The following is a 23,477-nucleotide window of genomic DNA, read 5'->3' on the forward strand; positions in this document are numbered from 1 at the left end:
GCTAACAAAAAATCGAAAGAAATTACGTCAACCTTATTTCCAGTGCACAAACTTCTTTATTAATCAAAGTTTCAAACCGACACGCAAAGTTTCTAACTTGAGAGTCAGACAATGGCTTTGGAAAAGTATTTTTATAGTCTTTCTGAAAGCATACTGTTTATGCCCTTTTAAAGTAAGTGGTTAGGAGTTATGGCTTTAAGTTTCAGTACATTGGCAGGGTTATAACTCGGGTTTAAAGCTTTAAATCCACTAATGTAGCTTAGATCACTCTTCGAGTCAGTCTTAACATTTCTTAATACACCCTCCAAAGCCTTATGAATTAAAGATTATGTCATAGATTAACTTGGAACAATTGAATTTATATTCCCATTTGGATTTAGATACACGCTTTTTTTTTATAAGAATGGTGAAATCTATTTCATCATGGATATTCTTAACTTTTTTGGGAAAATCATCCTAAAATATTCTTACAGCATTCTTAGGTTAGGATCCTAATTCAGACTAGATTTGACATTTATACCTCTCAAGCATAAAATTGCATTTTTTGTGAAAGGAGTGAGCCTTACTTGGGGGTAGTTGACAATTTATAATTAAAAATGTTCTGGCATTTTTAGCTTGAGTAGCAAAATTCCATGATGGTGATATTTTTAGCATTATTCTTAATTTTTTGGCCATTTTCATCATGGACATTCTTATAAAGTGTATTCTTATTAAAAAAATCGTGTATAAGTTTTGATTTCCACTGTGACTAGTGAAAGCTCTGCCGGGCGATTGAGACAGGGGTGTAAAATGTATATAAAAAAAGGTTCCGAAGATAATTTCTTACTAGCCTATTTTCTTATAAACTACCGTGAGATCGGTAACTTGCATCAGTGGAGGCTAACATGCATGCCCGTCAAATGAATGACCTGGCTGGTCCTTAAAATACAAAGTTGAATCAAAACAAAACGGTAGAGTAGAGCTGCGAGTGGTACTGCGTAGTTCATTTGTTTTGACACTTTGCTGCTTTTTTTTGGTCAGTCATTTGATGGCTATGAAAGTTTCCCTCCGCTGATGCAAGTTACTTCACGGTAGCTGGTCCACCGAGGGATGTTAGGTGTGTGCCGCCCAAATTCTGACCTTCTTGAACCTGACCTCCTTTTTAGTCTCTTAGCGAGACTAAAAAGGAGAAAAAAACTTTTTGTCAAGTTTGAGACCCTTAGTAGAGACTAATCGGTTTTCTGGTCTCTAGTGGGTCTAAAATTTGATTTTCTGATTTTTCAAACCCAAGTCCAAGTCCAAAAAGGTACCCTCAAAGGGGACACATACTCGTATCCTCAATTAATTTAAGTACCCCCCCCCCCTGGCTGACCGAGCTGATCCCGTAATATGAAATTATAAACTACACGTTTTTATAAGAACATTCAAAATTTTTGAAGCCTTGGGATTTTCTTAACTTTTTGAGTTTTAAGCCTAAAAAAGTTCTTAACATGTTATTATTTTCAACATTTTTTGACTATTTTTACCCATTTTCCCAAGAAATCGGGTGTTTCGAGTTCATAAAGCCTTAAAATGTTCTTAATTTGTTCTTAACATTTTGGCCATCAAAGCCTAATGTTCTTATATAGTTTGTTCTTATGAAAAAAGCGTGTAGATTGCAATAATGAATGAGAAATATCCATATTACCTTGACATATTGCTGAATGTTCTTGTACACTTCAATTCTCGCTGTAATAAAATAATCCCTACATCCTAGCAGCCGTATTTATAAGGCCAGTCAGGAAATCAGCTTTGTTTTCTCCAAACAGACTTAGCCTGTAAAATAAACATTTTTAAGCACAGTTCTTTGGGATGATCATGTTATTTTTTTGCACATAAGCCGTCACTACACTTTTTTTGGAAAGACGTAAATTGAATTTTCCGCTCCTTTGTGTTTTCTTTTATTTAGAGAACCAAATATGTTTATGTTTTGTCTGGAATCATCATTAACACTTCCCTCTTCACAGTTTATAGTCCCTTGGTGTATTCCTTCATAGTGTAAGAAAGCCGCGGCTGGAATTTGTACTGCCCACAGATCTGTAGTTTAAAGCCTGAAGGGCTAGATAGGCAACTTTAAGCTTTCTCCAGCATAAAAAAGTGAAACAAAAATTTGACTTTTTAGATTTCGTGCCGATGGATAGAATCTAGCATTTTAATTGTTTTCGGAGCGCGAGATCAAAAAAAGTCGGCGAAAGACTCTATTTCGCATCTCTCAAACCAGTGAAATTACTTGTTGTCATGTGATTTCTTTGGTAGGAAATCCTACCAAAACTTGCTTCGCTTTTCGATATAGGCCGCGGATCTAGCCCTTCGGGCTATAAATCATTGGTTTGATGTTCTTTTTCATTGATTTCTAAAAAGATTTCACTGAGATATTGTGAAGGCATTCGAGGCACTTTAAATTTTTGAGTTCTTTCAGCCCAACCATTTTGTGCTTGGCTAAATTTCCCTGCCTCTGTTGATCTTTCCTTTACATTGATTTTATAATGCAAATGTATGATCAAGGTTATCATTAATGTTTTTAACGCACTGTTACATAGGCGTAGCGAGATCACAGATATCTGTAAAGCCCGAAGGGCTAGATAGGCAACTTTAAGCTTTCTCCAGCAAAAAAAAGTGAAGCAAAAATTTGACTTTTTAAATTTCGTGCCGATGGATAGGATCTAGCATTTTAATTGTTTTCGGAGCGCGAGATCAAAAAAAGTAGGCGGCAAACGCTATTTCACATCTCTCAAACCGGTGAAATTGCATATTTTAGTCACGTGACTTTGGTAGGAAATCCTTCCAAACCTAGGCTTCACTTTTCGATAAAAGCCGCAAATCTAGCCCTTCGGGCCTTACAGATCTGTGAGCGAGATACCCTGTTAAATGTATAGATGGGAGCGGCTTTTACGAAACTGTAATTTTTGTCTTTGTTTTATCAAATGATAATGAATATGTCATAAACGTCTACACAAAGATTTATTATACACTGGATAAACGACTCATAAAACGATGGAGAGCGATCATTGTATTTTCCTTGTTTCAGAAAAAAATTGATGTTCTAGCTTTGTCCGCAAAGGACAACTGTCACGGCAGCTCAAAGATTTTTAAAAATGTTTATCAGTCTTACTTTTAAAAAGTTCTCTAGCTCTCTCTCTCTTTTTGTACATTTACAGAAAAAAAAGTTTGAAAGTAAGGCTAGCATGCCGAGCTGGATACATTTGTGAAATCTAATGCGAGAAAAATATCATTAGACAAGAAATTCAGACAAAATGCTTATAGTGACACACAATTTTCAATTGGAAATATCTTTCCAAGACTGTCCCCAGAAGAGCTGAAATTAACATACATTAGACTTGAGCTTCTTGGCTCCACTGTGATATGAAAATCTTTTGGAGGCACGTGGTGGCAAGGTGGTTTTTTTGAGGTTGAAGTTGGAGAATTTCCGGTGTCAACATTAAATTTCTTATACACAACACGTCTTTTGCATCTTTCTCACAGCTTGAAACGTCATAACGACTTATAATTAGCAATTAAGTGGAAGAATCTGACTCTCACAGGAAAGTTTTAAGTCTCTTTTGGGAATTGGATGTGTGATTTTTGATAAGAAATGCAATAAAAATGTTTCGAAAAATCATTTAATGAGAGAAGGAGAGTGAACAATAACATCATTACTGTGGACATAGCTAGTACACGAGAAATCGGCAAAAATCTGTTACTTGTATATCCAGTGTATAATAAATCCTTGGTCTACACTCCCTCATAAATTTTGCAGGGTATCTCGCTTCGCTTATGACTGAGAAGTAAGTATTAAAGACAAACCATGCTACATTAGTGATTTCTTGATCTACAAATAATCATCAAATACGACAAGATGCCTTGGAGTTTTTACAAGATGCTTAACTGATTGGTTATTTTTAAACAATAGGGATGACGCGTTCTTTAGAAAAATTAATAAAATCAGTTGTCTCAACATTTAACGACCAACAGAGTCATCAAACAACTTGTAAAAACTCTAGCTTGACCCAATAATAATCACCAAATACGACAGAGATAGAAAAACAAAAATTCAGATGTTATCATTCCAGCCGCGGCTTTTTTATATTATGATTTCTTTAAGATCATTCTGAAGTACTTCTATGTGATGAAACGAATTTGCGAAATAATTTCGGATTTCCGTTAATTTCTGTAAAAGGACCATGTTTTTCTGAAATTATCAACACTCCTTTTTTTTGCACAGTTTTTGACATCAAACTAAATATTGCTTTTCCTACAATTGACTGGTTTTACACTTTTACTTTATCTAATCTCTAAAAAAATGTATTCAAAGCTATGAGGCCTTCTTTTGACCAGAAACTTTGAAAGAAAAAAGCTCAAATATAATCATCATCATCATCATCATCTAACCGGGACTTTTATGGAGGGTGTGTACGGAGGTCACAAACTGTAGCGTGGTCTGACTTGTTCCAGGCTTTATTTTTACGCTTTTACGCGGAATCAGGCCCATTCCCTCAAAGTATGGGTAAACGAGGCAAAAGAGACAAATGACAAAAAGGCAAAACACATAAGGCAATGATGACTCTGACTCCTTGACCAAAACTGTGTTCTGTAAAATACACTTGTGAGTCATCATTATGGGGAAAGTGAAAGCGAAAATAAATGCAAACAAGATTGTAACCTAGCTATGCACAAATAAAAGATATCTCACCAGGGACATATAAAATATGTTTCCCACACTGAGGTCGCCTGTATTAGTATTCTGTGGTCGTATTTTGATTGGGTAAAAAAGACCGAGAAAGAAACGCTTGACTTTTGAGAATTCTCTTTATCACGTCAAAAGACAAAGAATGTTTCAGAAATAAAAAGACGGTCATTATTTAACAAAAGTTTATAATCACTTCATAACCTGTATAACCTTATGTGAAGGTGTAAGGTGTAGTCTAGCTCTCTCACCAACAGCATTGTATAACAGAAAAGAAATAAAACCACAAAAAAAGGACTTATTTTTTGTCGAGCAGTCACTTTATCGGTCAACGAAAACAATACGCATATTTACACCCCTGTCTCACAGCCCGGTGGAACTTTTTCCAACAGTGTGGATAAAAAATTCTATCGAAATCCCAATAGGGAAAGAAATTCTATTGTTCCAAAGTGGAGATGGAGTTGGAGTGCAAATTTTTAGATTGAATTTCGTACGAAGATGAATTCAAATCAATTTTCCTTTTGGGTTAAATTTGCGGGGTATTTTTCCCACCGGGGACGAAATTTTGGCCTGATTTTTCAATGGGTTTGGGATCCCAGCGAGTCTGTGACACCATGAACATATAAACGACTGGACATCTATCTTTTATTGTCTCTTTGAAGCGAGCTTCGTTGCCGCCTGTATTTCAAAATTGGTATGAAAAATCCGACAATATTCCGTCATAATTTTATTTCTTTGAATCATTTAGGTAAAAGGATTGATAGGGCTTGAACATTACTCCTAATGTACAAAAAGATTATTTTCTAATTTTTTCACAAGTTTGTAACATACTTTATCAACATTTTCAACTCTAAAATGCAGAATTTCAACTGCGTGTATACTTTTGAACCCCTTTTGTCACTCCAATAATTTTTTTTATAGCTTGCCAAAGTTGAGAGCCTGTGTTATAAGAATATCGAAATTAGAATGCGACACTCTCTAAAATTATTAGACACTTTTAAGTCAAAATTTAGAAATATTAGTCGGAGTTTTGACAAGCTGACGATGATTTTGCCTCTGTTATCTTTGTTATGAAATAGAGAAAAGACTTGAGAAGAGTAGAGCAACAGAGACTTTTGTCGAAGTTTTGACGTTGCTAGCAAGGTACTCCCAAGTGGTATATCATCAAAATCTATTGTTTAATTTTTTTTCTTTTAACGAGGCGGCAACGAAGCTAGCAGCCCTTTCTACAAAAAGACAAATGAGATGGATGTCCAGTCGTTTATATGTTCATGGGGACACATGGGTGTATACGAAGGACTTAAATGACTGACAACATTATCTTGAAGAAGTTTCATTCAATATTTCTTGTTTTTGAGTTATATCACAGATCCGGTGAAAACTCTTCTTCGATGTCAAAATTTAGCCCTATGAGAAAAATACTCTGAAATTCAATTTAATAGCGCTCCGCAATGCATACGTCATAATTATTACTTTTCACTTTTTTTGACATTTGTACGAGTTGCAATCCCACAATTCAACGCGGCTCAATCAAAGATACATGCAAGCTGTTATATATATCTTTTGTCAAACGATGCAATAGACGATATCGGCTTAACGTGAAAACTCAGATTTGATCCCCGAATGTTGCCCACAATGCTTTGTGCGGAAAAAAATTCCACCGTGAACTTTTTTCCGCGCAAAGCATTGTGGGCAATATTCGGGGATAAATCTGAGTTTTCACGTTAAGCCGATATCGTCTATTAACATGCAAAAGAGATTAACGCAAAGGTTGATGGGATTGGAACTCGTACAAACACATCGAGAGTAATGATTATGTCAAAAATAAAATCTATTTTTAGATTCAGCGCGGTGCGCTATTGCAAGATTAAAAGAATCCTTTTATAATTAGCAAATATAATATACTGATACAGTTTTTATTGTCATTTCTATTGTCCTTTGATTTAGGTTTTATACTTTTATTATTAGCCAAAAATTTCTTTTAAACTGGTACATTTTGCAGATAGCTAATTTTCATTAAAACAAATTTTTTTTTACTGATGATGGTACTCTGAAACCGAAGACGAAACGTTTAAAATAGAAATAAATTTCAAAAATAAACCAAAAGCAGCTTCTGTTATTAAATCTTTTACTCAAGATGTAGGGAAGGATTTTTTTTTTTTTTTTTTTTTTTTTTTTTTTTTTTCTTTATTGAAACAAAAACACGTGTACACTACGAACATATTACAAAACATTACTTAAACATAAAATATAGTCCCTCCCCCCGCTAGGAACTAACGTTATATCGCCAGAGGTACTAGACTATGTAAAAATAAATAAATAAGTAAATAAAGAAAAAATCTTGGAGAAGGAAGCTACAATTGTTAGGTAAAAGCCTAAAATAAAGCACCGCTAAACCTTCCAGTTTCGTTAAGAAATTCAACAACAGAACAAAGAATAGATTTATTTAGATTTGAAGTCAAACGTTCATCCCCATATAATAAAAGCCGACAGAAAAAAGGAGGGTTAAGCGGCGGATGAAAAATAATGCCTAGGGTCTGAAGTTTGTCGAACAAAGAATGTCTTGCATGGGAATATATAGAGCAGTGCAGAAGAAAGTGCTGAGTGTTTTCAACAGAGTTAGTTCGGCAACCACAGAAAGGGTCTAAAGTGTCGCGGAAGCCATGTCTAAATTTATGCTCGTTGAGATGGCTGAAACCGACCCGAAGTCGATTAAGAAAGATCACTCCTTGAATGTCAGGAACATCAAAAACATGAGATTGCTTGGGTCTCAAAAATTCATAGATTGCTTTTTTGAAAGTTTTAATTGAAGGTAGATCTCGTATATTACCTCCCAGAACATTCCACTGAGATATGCAGTACGGAAAAAAAGTGTTACGGAAACGCTCAGTTCGTATATTTAGAGGATAAATAGGATTTCTTGTTCTAAGGCCACCTGGTGCTGTAAGTCTTACTGGCAGGTAGTTACGTAAATACGAAGGGGCTAAATTGTTAATAATTCCATAGAAGAATGTCATTCTTCTAGCAAAGCGCCTGTCAGCAAGACTTTCAAGACCAAGTTCTGAATATAGTTTTTCTTGAGACGTTCCACGAAAACAGCCTGTTATAGCTAAACAGGCATTATATTGAATAGATTCAAGCTTCTGCACAAAGGTAGCATTTCCCGGGCGGTCATATACGATATCACCATAATCAAGATGAGGCCTAATGAAAGATTTATAAATGGTTAGTAGAGATCTCCTAGGCACATGCTTGCGAAGCCGGTTAATAAGACCAATTCCTTTATTGGCCTTTTTTATCTTCTCGTCTAGATGGCGATCAAAAGAAAGTTTTGAATCTAAGATTAGACCAAGATGTTTCTGGTACTCACTGGTCGCGATATTAGAATTATTAAAGGAGATTACTGGAGCATTAGGAGGAGTGAGTCTACAGGTAAAATAGACTTCAATGGCTTGCTTAGATGGGTCAGGGTTAAAAGACATCTTCCATTGATGAGCCCAGTCAGTTATCCTGGAGAGATCTCTGTTAAGTACTTCAAGGCTCAAGAGTTGATCAATCACAAGAGAGAATAAAGAGGTATCGTCAGCAAAAATCTTCGGTTTTGACTCAAGGTTTTTTGGAAGATCATTAATATAAATTAAGAAGAACAATGGACCAAGAATCGAGCCTTGAGGTACCCCAGCATTGATTCGCTTCCACTCAGATGTTTTTCCATTTAACACAACTCTCTGATGCCTATCGTTAAGAAAGCTGCGAATTAAGGAAAACAACGGTCCAGTCACCCCATAAGATTTGAGTTTAAAGAGTAAGCCATCGTGCCACACCCGATCGAATGCCTTTGAAATATCTAAAAACACCCCCCTGGTATCTAGAGAAGGATCTTTGTCAAACCCTGTATAAATATCATGCGTTATGGATAACAACTGAGAAATGCAGGAATCCCCCTCCCGAAAACCAGACTGACAAGGAGAAAATAAGTTATTGTTTTCAAAATACCTGTAAAGTGTATCGTAAATACACTTTTCATATATTTTTCCAAACACAGGAAGAAGAGACACTGGTCTGTAGTTTTTGGCTATGCTCCTGTCTCCCTTTTTATAGACAGGAACCACGTTACCTTTCTTCCACTGTGATGGGAAGATGCCAGAGTTGATAGAAAGATTGAATATGCTAAGCAAAGGTTTTACTAGAGACTTACCACAGATTCTGACCATACGAGTAGAAATATTATCCCACCCATGGGCCTTGTTAACATTCAAAGAATTAATAATAGACTCGATTTTTTCTTCTTCAAATACAAGATTATCCAGTCTAGAGTTAGTAAGAAATTGTTCAGGTGGCAAAACACTGCCAGTATCGATAAGTGAGCATTGGTTTGAGAAAAAAGAGTTAAAAATATCGGCCTTCTCAGAAACATCACTTACAAGGACGTTTCTTTCATTTCGAATAGGTGGAATTTTCGGGGTTTTACGTACGTTCAGAAACTGCTTCAGCGTAGACCAGTATTTCTTACTTCCTATGTTTGGATCATTTAAAGAGTTGCCAAGACGAGAAAAATAACTATCCTTGGCAGTCTTGATGGCCAATCTGCACCTGTCAACCATGTCATCAAGTGTCTGACCATCTAAAGGATTTCCCCATTTTCTCCAACGACGATATATCTTAGCCTTATCCAAAAGCATCTGCTTAATCTCAGGAGTCATCCATAACGCATCTTTGTCTCTGATGGTGATAGTTTTATTTGGAACAAAATTAGAAATAATATTAAGTATATATTCAGAGAGTAGGGCAACACGATCTTCTACGTTGAGTCCCAGAAAGGAGGTTTCCCAATCAATGGCATTCAGGGCAAGCACGATTCCCCTCTCATCAGCACGAGAAAAGTCCCAAATCTTGCGTTTATAGGCTGGAGGGAATATAGTTCGAAAGTTTAGTTTTACGAAGGGTATCTGGTGGTGGCAACGTGGATTGAGTGAAGGTAAAACCCCGGAATCTAAAATAGGAGTCCGCGAAGATGAAAAAAAAAGATCAATGCAAGAAGGAGAACACCCAGGACGAAGATGAGTCGGCTCATCAATTAGTTGATGTAACCCATATTGTGAAGCTAACTCGCTAATGTCCTCTCCTTGAGAATTTGTAATGTCACCAGTCCACCAAACTGAGTTTCTTGCGTTAAAGTCACCGAGGAAAATAGCTAAAGTAGGAGAAACATCATAAATCTTTCTGATAGTTTCCTCCAATTTTTGTTTAAATGCAGAAAATTCTTCTGCATTTTGACTAGGAGTTCGGTAGAGAAGACAAAGAAGAAGTTTTTTCGAACCAGAATTAACCTCACAAACAAGGCACTCGTCAAGAGAAGACAACTCAGGCCTTCTCTCAACAGAAAGACCCCTTCTATAATAAAGACAAACACCACCTATTTTTGAGTTAGATGGGTGATCACATCTGAGCAACTCATAATTTTCTATCTTCAACCTTGAATCATCGCTCTCGATAGAGGAATCAAGAAACGACTCACCAACACAGAAGATGTCAAACTTATGAGCACTCAGAAAGGCAGTAATTTGAGCAATCTTTGAAAATTTATCAACCCAAACGCTGTTTAGATTCCAATGAGAAATTGATAAGGTGTTATCTTTCTCTCTCGGCCCCGGGTTGGACTCGATATCTCCCGCTAAAAGAAGTAGATTAAGCTGAAAAAGTATATAAAAATATTGTAACCAGAAAAGATAGAAACGATAGGGAAGAAGATTTGGTAACCCCCCAAACGTAAGATTAATACACAGACTTAATCTCCCGAAAAGATATTTGCAAGAGTTAAAATTTCCAACGCACGCTCTATACTGCTGTAGACTTATTCCCATATCAAGTCAACCGGTTCGACAAATCCAAAACCAAACATCCCATTACAAAAGTAGCTCCATATTAAAAAACACATATAAACGAAAAAACAGTATGTATACATTATAAAAAGTAGATAGAGAAAAGTTATTGAGATGATGCTCAATAACACTTACGCAATCAAAGGATAATGTGAAAAGTAATCAGTAATTACTTTGAAAAAAGGGCTTCACAAAAAAATCGATTGAAGTTAATAAAAAAAAAAAAATGAGGTTGCAAAAAAGTCGATAACACAAGAAAAAAAGTCGATAACACAAGAAAGGGAAGGATTGATTTATTTAATGAATTTAAATTGCCATCGAAAAAGTAAGCCGTAATTTTGAGAAGCAGCATATAATATATAATCAAAACACATGTATTGTTATAAGAAGTTGGTTATTTGAAGGTCAGAAATCACTCCGATGCACACTTTGCTCCAAGGGCTACCAGTGTAAACTTTAACATCATAGAATTGTCGAGCTTGTGTATTATCGGTTGAGTGGACTTCATCTCCATTGAGAAGGATGGAATATTTGTAAACACCTCCACTTTTGTAACGTTGGTGAATCTCCACATTGTATTCTGTATTGAGCTCGATAGGAAAGTAATTACGATAGCCTTCGTTCCCGTTGACAGCGGAATAAGTTACCAAATTTTGAATTTCTTTATTGTAAAAGATTCCGGGAGTTCGGTCACCATATTCTTCGAGCTTCCCACCTTTTGTCAACTGTAAGATATTGCACCATTTATCGTTCACTGATCCAGTCAACTTGAACCTGAATCGAACTTCCCATTCTTGGGAAAGTCGTGGTATGATCAACTTTACATCTGTTGTGATCTCTTCTCCTAATATGAGAAAAAATTTGTTCAACTTAGTTCTTGGTGTTTCATATTTGGTGTGCGGTACCATTTCAGTAAAAGTAAGCCCTTCGGGTTTTATAAATCTGTGCGTTGAAGTATCGTAGCAACAAATATTTGAGAACGTGGCTCGCAGAAGAGTGTATTTCATAATTTAAATCTATATACCTTTAGAAGAATATTTTATAACATTTTTCGGTTATTTATTATCTTTGTTCTTATAAAAGAACATATTCCGCCTCAGTTAAGTTTCTTGCAATTTGATTGGTCAAAAGACGCTAAGTGGAGGTAGGATAAATCTTATATCGCCCCCTCCCTCCGCTAAATCTCGTTAAATCTCGGCAAGCCTCGCCCAATACCGGTTTTTACTGACCCAATATATTTCGTATTGCACACCTCGCATACCGTGTAACTGATAATGTTCTTATTATCTTTGTTCTTATAAAAGAACTTACCTTTGTCACCTAGGATGACGATTGGTTGGATTCCATGGTTATTTTTCGGAATCTGAAAACGTGAATGAAACAATAAAGAAATTAACTTAATTAAAAAATCCCTTATTACAATATTGAAAAATTTCGTGTTAATAAAAACCCCCTTAATTAAAACCAACCGTGGTGTCCTTGAAAAAGCAATAAAATTCGTGCTAATTTTTGGCGTGTTAATTTCAAGGCTGTTAAATACTTCCATACCTATATTCGTGTAATAAGGTAAATCCTTTCAGCAACTTTATCTTTAACAAACTGTACCATTTCAGATAAAATTTCCTCTGTGAGACCACCCGTCATCAGTGCCCCTCAGATGAAATAATTTAATTTTTCCATTTTAAACAAATTTTTGTTGTTCAAAAAAAACCATATCACTATTCTTTGGTTGAGCCTGTTCCGGTTATGGAATCCAGCCAGGCGAAGGGGCTAGACCCATTTTTTTTTCTCGAGATTATGCGTATAGTTTTTGCCTTACAATCCAAGAGTTGTGGGTCCGAATCAGCGAATGAGTAGCTTTGATTGGGTATTATGGTCTAGGCGCTAAATAAGTGGGAGCTGAATGTAGCTGGGACACTCCACCTCAGCATTCGACCTTCAAGGCTTAGCGCAAATAGAAAAGGAGATAGACTCCTTCACTCCCAGTTCCGCCGACTGCCACCATATTTATAAAGATAGATACAAGCAGGGATATGTTATAGCATAGCTGGATGAAGGACGAGATATCCTTAGCGGATTGCTTCTTTGTATTTTCTATTGTAAACTGTTCATAATAGAAATCCATCTCTGTCCCCTTGAGTGTTCTGTTTTTATAAGAAAAATGAAGCAGCCAAAGTATTCATGCAGTACGTTTGCATATATTTTGCTATAATGTTACCGCTTTTCATCAAAATAATATTTGCAAAAGATACCCCAAAAGTTTCTTTGTAAATGAAATCTAATTTTATCAGCGTGTGTTATGAATTTGAGAAGCTTTCATGATTTTTCTTTAAAAATTTTGGATGTAAATATTTTGACAAATATTGTTTCAATTGACTTGAAATTTTTTCCATATTCAGACATACATCAGTTAAAAAGTGAGGCACCCCGCGGTGTAGCGCGGTATTTCAAATGAAAAAGAGCTATTTATAATCTTACAGAAGAAATTTCTTATAACTTTACTAATGAGAACAATGTTTTTCATTTTTTTAAATTGTCATTCACCAATGTTTTACAGACCCTCTTGATAATTAAAAGTTTTTAATCGTGAACAATAAATGCAGCAGCAGAATCATTGGCTAAAAAGAAATCCAAATTTCACGAATTTGTAATTAAAAAAGTTTAATTTCATATCAAATTTTAATGTCAGGGACAGAGATAGAACAAGGCTTTTTCAAATGTGCGTTATCCAGCTACGCTATAACATATCCCTGAATAAAGTGACCTTTTCATGACACGACTTCATAGCAGCCAAAGTTTGTAACAACAATTCGATAACCAAACATAGGTATGATATGATCTTCATCTTATAGAAAGTATAGGCTACAAATTATAAGTTTCTCGAAAAAAAACAATATTTTGAATTCAAGTGACAAGTTTATTCCCAAAAATATTACTTTATAAATCATTTATCGTTTTAAGAAATCATCAGATTTCTCCTTTATTTTATTCAGGTACAATATTATCCACGGATCACAAAATCACTTATGGCTCGCGAAAACGTATTGAAGACATAGTTAAATGGTTTGTTATTCAACCAAATATATGATTGGAGCCACAAAGCCATGAATTTTCAAAGAAAATTTCAGTGTCTATGCAATTTTTGAATGAATTACAGAAAAACTATTTTAAAATTGAATTCGCTTATCAAATCATCGATTCTCTATTGAGAATTTTTCATGTATCCCCTACCTTCTCCCATTCTGTAACCAAGGGAAATACAAAACCTTTATGGTTTAAAGTTCTTTCTTATAAAAAATGTGTATGGAATAAACATTCAGATTTGTGGAAGGAGATTGCTAACACAAATTATAGCCCTGTGTCATTGAGTGAAACCCCCGTCCGACTAGAAAATTTTGGGAAATTTGATCTCAAGTTTGAAAATACCCTACAATTTCAGCCGCACTACAAAATTGACTTTGATATCATACCCTTTTTATATTAAATGCAAAATTGCACTCATGAAAATTCCCAATTAAAAATTTTGATAGAAATTTTCATCCCACTGTGGGAAAAGGACTTTCTTTTGACTACAAGTTTTGATCTTAAACCTGATGAGAGTTTTTCGCACTGTCAGCAATATTAAACAGTTTATGACGTGGATTTGTAGAATAATTGTTCGTCAATAAATTTTGTCCGGTTCCTTTTGAAGGTAAAATTTGATTTTACAGTGTTGGGCCCTTAGAATGCAGGTCAAAATTACATAAAGATAAATTTTACTTTGAATTCTCGAAGGACAAAAATATAATTTCTACAGTCTCATTTATAAAAGATCGAAGTTAACTTAAGAGCAATATTTAGTCATCTCCGTTGATTCCGTTGATTCAGTTGATAACAAATTCATATTGTATTCATGTGATTCGCTGGTTGTGGTACAAAACCTAGTAACAGTAGTTGTCACGCTATTCATACTACGCTTTTAGGGCCGTTCAAAACTAGGGGGGCTGTTCCTGTACCATACCTCTTAACTTTAGATATAGTGGGGTTTTTTTGGATAAGATTTGGTACACAAGATCCTTGTCGTATAAGGTAACTTTTGACAATAACCTTTTTTAATGACGTCACTCATCATGCCCAAAGTGAGCTTATTATCTTATAAATAGCTATTGTATTCTAGCAAAGGCTTCAAAGTTCCCTGAGTCTTATGCTTATTTTATCCTAAATATTGGACATAAAAAATACAAGGTGTGAAACTTTTTAGTGTCAAATTTTTGTTTATTTTGAAGCTGAATAGAAGTTAGGAATTTACAGAAAATTTCATGCAAAAAACTTTTATTTTTGGAGCTATTAACATTAGCTTCAACCCCAAACAGAAACAGCCCCCTCTAACACCCCTGTGTCACAGACCCGGTGGACCCCCCACCACACTGGAAGAATAGGCCAAAAAATCGTCCCCGGTGGAAAAAATATCCTACAATTTCAACCCCACTGCGAAATTGCTCTATGATTTTATCCCCATTGAAAACTGAATGTAAAAAATTGCACTCCAAAACCATCCCACTGGAATTTTCAAGCTGGAAACAATAGAGTTTCTATCCCCATTGGCATTTTGATAGAAATTTTCATCGCCGCTGAGGGAAAAAGTTCAACTGGGGCACTGAGACAGGGGTGTCCTCTAGTACGAACAGGGTCTGAAACTCCATTTGCTATTTTTATTCGTTCCCAGCTGGCTCACAACGTTGTTCCGAATTTCATCTAACGTTATATGGACATTGTGAACATGAGATGGACGTTGAAATAACGTTGTGTGCCAGCTGGGGTTGTATGTACCGAGACAAGGATGTGTTAATCCATCAGTAACGTAAAACAGTTCCGTCACGCCAAAAAAAGTCATTGAAAATTTAAAGGGCCATAAAAGTAGTGACGAAATTCATATGCAGCGGGATACAAAATCAAAACAAATGTCACATGTTAAAATAAAAAATAAAAACAAATATGGCTGATTTTGATTGTTTCAATTGTTTTACAAGTTTGTTTTGGACACGTGATTTTAATTCTTGACATGCGTAAGTCATTTTTCTAGCAGAAACACCCTAAAAAATTCGGGATTTGACCCCTCTCTGTTACTAAAAATAGAAACACGGAGGTCAAAAACCGGCTTTTTTGGGTGCTTCCGTTAAAAAATATGACGTCATCTTGACTTACGCATATCAAGAATTGTTCTCTTTAATGACACGTGGTTCGTGCAATGTTTACATTTTACTACTTTTATTTACGTCCCTTTTAACGGTTCGTGATTCTCAAAGAAAGTTTGTTATCTTCAATTGACTGATTGTCCCATTACATGCTTTACTCCAAGGGCTACCGGTGTAAACTTTAACATCGTGAAATTGTTCAGCTTGTGTATTATCGGTTGAGTGGATTTCTTCTCCATTGAGAAGGATGGAATATTTGTAAACACCTCCACTTTTGTAACGTTGGTGGATCTCCACATTGTATTCTGTGTTGAATTGTACTGGATCAACATATTTCGAATGTGTGATTACTCCATTGACAGCTGATGTTATTGAAAACAAATTACCATCAATTCTATAGTAAATACAAGGCGACCGGTCCCCATAAGTAGCTACATTCGAGTCATGCGTCATATGTAAGATGTTACAATAACCGGTACTACTGACTTCATTCCCAAACATTTTGAATCTGATGTTTACAATCCATTCACCTGATAGCGTCGGTATGGTGGTTTTCAATTTGTTGAATTCGATTGATTCCTCTACAATAAATATCAGGAATCCTGGAATTAATTTTCGTGAATTTGTACGGGACAATTTGAAGGAAAAATCCCGTATTTTAGAATTCATAGATCCTAATGTGTTTAGCAAACAAAAGATTTTCGCATATAAGAACAAAGTATAAAAGACTTCGAGGCCAAAAATTTAAGAACAATTTAAGAACATTTTACAGACATTTGAAGTCGTGCAAAATGTAAACTCAACTTCAAAATTCTGCTATTTCAGTAGACAATCCTATCGTCTACACAAGATCACTAAAAAAGGAAATAGTTTATTCAATATATTGCCTGACAATGAAATATATTGTGTGATGTATGTAGCCCTATAAACGTATCATCTCGTCCCCAATCCCCTTGTGATTCTGATAAGCGCTCGTTGGACCTTCTTTTCCCACGGCAAGAAAGTTGAGGTCAGTGAGACAAGTTGCAGTTTTGAAAAGCTCTTATTCGATTTGGTTGGTCTTTAACCAGTGATGTAGTAAAACAATTTTGTTACTTTTTCTAAAGAAGGCGTCATTTTTATTACTTCAAATGACCAATTATCAAAGTATCTTATAAAAACTCCATCTCATCTGTCTTTTCTTAAGGCAAGAAAGTTGAGGTCAGTAATAATAGATGTACTTCAAGTTTTACCTTGTTCGATGACCACAAGTGGTTCGACTCCATGATTATTCTCCGGCATCTAAGACAAACCATTAAAAAGTTCTGAAAATACTGAATGAACCTACCTGAAATAGATAGTCGGAGACATGCTGATAGAGATGAAAATGTTCGAACGAAAACAAATGATAATAACATAGCATACCCTGGTAAAAATTCTTGATAAGATCTGAAAAGATCGTTAAAGATCTTTAAAGATCTTTAACAAGTAAGAATCTTAAGAGATCTTTGTAAGATCTTACAAAGATTCTTATGCAATCTTGAAAATTTCTTATTACAAAAAGATCTTTAAAGATCGTGTCAAGAAATTGTTAAGAATTGTCAAGATTCTTCGCACACATTCATAGTAAGAAAATTTAGGTTTCTTATTAAGTTCTTAAGAAGTATCTTATGAAATCTTATGAAATCTTGCAACCATAAAATAGTTTAAGATTCTTTGTGTTTCTTATCAAGTTCTTATAAAGAGACTTTCCAAATCTTAATGACAAATATGCAAAGAAACTTTAAGATTCTTAGCGTTTCTTATCAAGTTCTTATAAAGAGACTTTCCAAATCTTAATTGACAAATATGCAAAGAAACTTTAAGATTCTTAGCGTTTCTTATCAAGTTCTTATAAAGAGACTTTCCAAATCTTAATTGACAAATATGCAAAGAAACTTTAAGATTCTTAGTGTTTCTTATAAAGTTCGGGTTAAGAATCTTGTTGAATAAACACAATAACACGTAAATTTTTGGTTATGATAAAATCTTCGATTTTGACTTTTTTTAAAGAATTGAAATATCAAATTTACATACAACCATACAAATAAGGTATACAGGGTAGAATTATTATTCTACAAAATATGTAGATTTCATATTTCTACAGACATCTGTAGAATTACGGCAAATCAGTAGATTGCTACACAACAGAGTCTATATTGTATACACCACAATGAGTAATTTAGCGCTGACAAGTAAGGGCGAAGAATACAATGGGATGGAGTATAATACCGGATAAATAGCGATCTAGACAGTTAGCCTAACTCGTCAGTTAGACTGATTTGAAGTTAAAAAATCTCATGTGTATCTGTTTTGAGATCTTGTAATCGTCAAAGTCGAGGCAAATATTCTAAAATTTAGGAACCATTAATATTCAGGTCTAAGAATCTTATGATTTCTTTATTAGTTGAAAGGAGAAAATTTAGCAGATTTATCTTTTGGGTGTGTATATCTTTGAATACGATTCTTGAAAGATCTTAAACCTTCAAGAATCCTTAAAGATCTTTAAAGATCCTAAACGATCGTGTCAAGATCTTGTCAAGATCTTTAAAGTTCTTTGCACAGATCTTGAGAAGAAACCTACAAAGTTCTTGCCAAGTTTCTTTAAAAGATCTTGGTAAGATCTTATCAAGATTTTCTACCAGGGTAGAGATACGCAAGCTTGAAAAACATGATGATGCTTTTTTCACACTGGCTTTTTAAAGTTTTTGAACTTTTAAAACTTTTTCTTTTAAAAGATTTTGAAGTCTTACATTTTAAGTTTAAGGATTACAATTAACAGGTAACAAATCAGAAAAAAAATACACAAAAAGTCTAATAAACCACTTTTTCCAAATTTGCCCACAAATATTTTATTCCGAAAATCGGGCTCCATCAGATTTAAAAAAAATGCCATTTTATGTCATTTTGCAAAAAATCAGAAAAAAACACCAAGTCAATCGCGAGAAATGCTCATTTTCTCCTACTACTGGACTAAAATCTTTTACAATATACTTCTTTGAAACTTGGGCCCCACCTTTCTTACTTCTAAATTCTCGTAATGGACCAATTTTTTTAAGGCGCTTTGATCCAAAAGAGATCTATCAAGCGACTCTAAACTATCTTTCCAGCGAGGTCAATATACATATCTTTCTTTTCTCTAGAACAATGTTTAAGAAAGTAAACACCTCTGTGTCCCAGCCCCACTGGAAAATTTGGCAAAAATTTCGTCCCCGATGGAAAAAAACCCTGGAATTTCAACCCCACTGGAAATTCGATGCTCGAAAATTGCACTCCAAAACCATCCCCACTGTATTTTTCAACCTTGGAACAATAGAATTTCTATCCCCATTGGAATTCAATATGAATTTTTACCCCACTGAGACAAAAACTTCCACCGGGGATGTGAGACAGGGGTGTGCATGCTGACAGGAAATTTTTCGCAACAGACTTCAATTACCTACCTCATTCAAGAATAAATAGATTCCTGGAAGATGATGAAACACCACCACCAAAGCCAGCTTTTTCAAGAAGTTGAACATTTCGCTCGGTCGTGACTTTGTAAAAAAAAAAAATGTTTATGAATTTAATTTGTCTCAGAAAAATGTTCGTTTATTTGAAACAAAAATACATGTTTTTCATAAGAGCAACCTTTAAAAGAATAACTCAAGGCTTCGATGGCCAAGATATTAAGAAATGCTCACAAAATAATGAAAATTAGAAAGTTAAGAATGTTTCTAGTCTGTAAACTCAAAAAGTTACGAAAACCTGAAGGTTTCAAAAATGTTTTATAACAAAAACAACTTATAAATCAGTTATTCAATACAAATTCTTTAACTATAACGTTTGAATAAGTATGATTGTAACAAGAGAGAGCTTGATGTCCAAAATAATCGAAAAAGAAAAAGGTACCAAGCCAACGAATGAATAATCTACCAAACAAATTCAGTTTAAGTTTGCCTCCATTCAAAAAATCTAAAAATTCAATGATTTCATTCATTTATTTTCCAAATTTATATCATTTTGGTGTGAATATTTATCTCTTTTTATTTTAATCTCATCAATTTGTTAAAATATACCAGATCTCACAATAACATACGTAAATATTTATTGAAAGTAGCCCTTAATCATTTTTCATGAAAAGATTTTTTTTGTCATGAACACTCTGCAACAGTAGAATATTTTTGGATCAATAAATGGATAGGTTTTACTCCCGGGGGAGGGGTACTTGGGCAAAAAAGGGTATGGGGATATGCCGCTGGTCAGGGTACCTTTTCTTGACCTCCATGAGTCCCAGGTAGGGTCGCAAAAACACCAAAATAAAATCAATCCCTCATATAGTACCTTTTTGGGGGAATTTGGAAAAAAATATGTAGAATTTTGAGAAAATACACACAACAGTTTCGGTGTAAGATCTTGTTCCTTAGATACTTTAGCTCACCTCTTATGAATTAAGCATCGATTGCTATTACAAATCATACAACTCATACTTGCGGTCACTGCAGTAAACAAACCCAAGAACAGAAATCCTTAGGATCCCTTACAATTTCTCGAGATTGAAGCAATTTTCAACTTTCACCGATATATGCTAAAGTACGCACGGGTGGCATTTATCAATTTACGGTATCTTGTAGGTGGCCCACTAATAATGGAACGTGCACCTTCATTGCCGCATGAAGAGTAGAATAATTTCTGGACGGCATATATGTCTTATCTCAGGACAAGTACTTATTCTACAATCAGTGCTACAACATATTGGCAATTTTGGCTATTTTACCATTTTTCGAAAATTAAAGTTCGAGCGAGAATGTCAATTTCGGACCTTCAACTTGATTTCATCGAATATTTTGATCTCGGAGGGATTTATTGGTTACTAGGCTTTATTTCAAGCCCTACCGGAGTATTTTTAAACTTCTGGATCCTCGTATCATAAGGTCCTAAATCATAAGTTTAACGTTAAAACTCAGAGTTAAAAATCTACCCTTCCAACCTAATTTAGAGCGCTTCCAAATTGTTTGTGGTTAATTTCCCTTTTGTGCCAAGTATTTTGGAAGTGATTGTAGATAGGAAAATCATCTCCTTTGCGAGTATATAATTGTATACTTTCTCATAATGTTATGTACGAATGTATGAATGTATTATCCAACCATTCTCTCATTTAGTATGGGTTACCCAGGTGAATGTACATGCACCTGTCAAGTGTATGGCGGCACCGAACCACGGTGTCCCATCTTACGGGTATCGGCACACTGTATTAGGAAACTTATTCACAGCCTTAACGTGACGTAAGTGTAAACTCAATATTTAGTAAGTGGAGTGAAAAAGAAAAGACCAATAAGACTCATGTAAGGTAGAGGAAATTTTTTTAAATAGGAACGAACTAAACTTTGGCTAAGGAGAAAATGAAAATTGAAAAACGCGATAAATAAATCATGATACCCTGCAGAGTTTTACAAATTTTAAAAACTATTTAGTAATTTAAAAACATATTAAATTTTAATCCATAGATTATAAGCGATTGACTATCTTTTCAACTTTTTCATTTTCAGAAGGCAAAACAAGCGCTTGGTACATGTTCGAGACACTTTGACAATTTGAAAATGAATTAAAATGAAAAGTTAGAATTAAACAATTTCAACTAAAGACGTGGATAAAAAAATATGATTTATTTTGCGATTAAAAATTAAAAAGTTAACGCTCAAAACCTTGATGCTGTTGTAAAGGTTTTCTCATCTCAAAGAATAATTTCAGAATTCTTCTCTTTCGAAACTAAACTACATAATGAAAGAATACAAATTCAACGGCAGCCGAAATACGCGTGGTGAGCGTCATGGTTACGGGGAAACCATTTTGACAAATGGTGACCAATACAAAGGTGATTATAAGAATGGATTACGTCATGGCAAAGGGGAATACTTGTTTACGTCATCTTTGACGCTCGATGCTAATGTACCGGTAACGAAAACTGTGAAATATATCGGCCATTATGAAGAGAATAAAAAGACTGGACATGGTATTTTTATATACCCAAATGGATCAAGGTACGATACAATGTTCAAAATATATTGAGAATTTATCCTAACGTTTTTCTTAATTTCAAGTTTTCTGCGAGAACTACGATTTTAGTAATTCCTCTCTATTTTATTGAATATTTTGATTTCGGAGGAGTTCAGTTAGAACAATGAGATTCTTATTTCCTCCAAAGTTTTAAGTTTCATGGTAAAACTCTACATTCCAGAAGTAAATTAGAGCGCCTAAAAATCATCTGTGGTTGTCTCAAATATTTTGTCCAAGAGTGTAGTAAAGGCATTCTTTGATGGGAGATATAATATTACTCAATCTTGTACCCAGGGTCTTTTGCACCGCTTTTTGATTTTATCACTGGGCGTAATATAATTGTGAGCGTTATTAGTCTGAATCGCAGACACGAATTCGTTGGATACCAGCAGCAGCCTGGAACACAATTAGAGTGATATATCGAACTAAAGGGCGTGGGCTCGAGAATGAGAACTTTGAATGTTATTGAACGCGTACGAAAATAATTTCGTTAAATTTTGAGAAAAATAATTTTGTACTTTCTTCATATAAGGTACGAAGGCGAATGGAAAGATAACAAACGCCATGGCAACGGCACATATTACTATAGCAACGGAGATGTTTACTCAGGAGATTGGGTACAAGACTGCCGTCATGGAAACGGAACGTACGAATATTTTACAGACCAGATGAAGTATATTGGAATGTGGCGCAAAGGAAAAAGATCGGGTGAGGGTTTTTTGTGGGATGGGTGTGAAAAATCAAAAATTTGGCTTGTTTTTGTTTTTTGTTTTTGAATGTCCGGGAGATTAACTGTTCCTTGTCCGGTGGGTCAGAATTTGCAATTTCACGGGGTAAATTTCCTAAAAATCAATATCGAAATATTTACTATAGCTATACAACGAACATGATCTTTTTGTATCTCAGTTGTTTCTCTAATTCAGTCTTCAGGGGGACTAAAATATTTTCTACAAATTATAGAAAAATTCGAACGACAGAAAGTATTGTTACACGGTATTCCAGATGAGGGGACCAATGTTCAAATATTAGGAATTCGATTTAGAGAAGGTTGACTATAGATGCTTCCCCGATAAAAAGATGTACGATATTTTTCCAGGCGAAGGGAAGCTTGTCTACAAGAGCTCATATTATGACGGACAATTTCGTCATGACAAAATGTTGGGTCCTGGTAAATATGTTTTCGAGAATGGAACAATCCACTATGGAGAATATGTGGTTGATGAAGTGCGAAAAGCAAAAGGAGTTGGGAACGAATTTGTAACACAATGGAGATGCAAAAATGTATGCAAGTGATATGCCGTCGTTCCGAGGGTGCTGTTTAGGTCAGTCTCCACTTTCGCGCGATATGAGCGAACACTTTTTGACGTTTTTGTAAGGTCATTGGTCGGTTGAAAAATAAAGCAATTCCATTGGTCGAAATTGACGTAACGGATGAAAAAAGTAGAATTTCAACTTTATTTTTGTTAGTGCGAAACTTTTTTATGACGTAATCTTTTCTTCAGGAAAAAATAAGTTAATTTTCAAAAGAAAAAATTCATTTTCGCTCATTTCGCGAGAAAATGAAGACTGGCCTTTAGCTTATAAATTTTTTTCTCAATATCAGAACTTTCTGGAACTTTGAAATCTCGAGAAAATAGAGAGCATAACTATTACTGTCTTACCCTG

General features: G+C 34.9%; 3 protein-coding genes across 4 annotated transcripts in view; 1 reads left to right on the forward strand and 2 right to left on the reverse strand.

Moving 5' to 3' along the window:
• The window catches only part of LOC136797486 (arginine/serine-rich protein PNISR-like), a 94,914-nt gene that overhangs the window by 37,147 nt on the left and 34,290 nt on the right, over nt 1-23,477 (reverse strand). The gene's annotated exons all lie outside the window — the stretch shown is intronic.
• LOC136797485 (uncharacterized) lies at nt 15,541-19,317 on the reverse strand. The gene is made up of 3 exons (XM_067054058.1): nt 19,220-19,317; nt 16,991-17,039; nt 15,541-16,339 (listed from the first exon to the last, which is right to left on the reverse strand). Exons 1-3 carry the CDS (start codon nt 19,295-19,297, stop codon nt 15,864-15,866), a joined length of 603 nt encoding a protein of 200 aa, XP_066910159.1. The 5' UTR covers nt 19,298-19,317; the 3' UTR covers nt 15,541-15,863.
• LOC136797472 (radial spoke head 1 homolog) lies at nt 21,399-23,256 on the forward strand. 2 transcript variants are annotated; one of them, XM_067054047.1, is made up of 3 exons: nt 21,399-21,796; nt 22,345-22,520; nt 22,909-23,256. In XM_067054047.1, exons 1-3 carry the CDS (start codon nt 21,537-21,539, stop codon nt 23,103-23,105), a joined length of 633 nt encoding a protein of 210 aa, XP_066910148.1. In that variant the 5' UTR covers nt 21,399-21,536; the 3' UTR covers nt 23,106-23,256. The 2 variants fall into 2 exon arrangements, with proteins under 2 accessions (XP_066910148.1, XP_066910149.1); XM_067054048.1 differs by lacking the exon at nt 22,909-23,256 and adding an exon at nt 22,773-22,901.

This window comes from Clytia hemisphaerica, unplaced genomic scaffold (assembly GCF_902728285.1).
Source record: "Clytia hemisphaerica strain Z4C2 unplaced genomic scaffold, Clytia hemisphaerica genome assembly, whole genome shotgun sequence".
NCBI lineage: Eukaryota > Metazoa > Cnidaria > Hydrozoa > Leptothecata > Clytiidae > Clytia > Clytia hemisphaerica.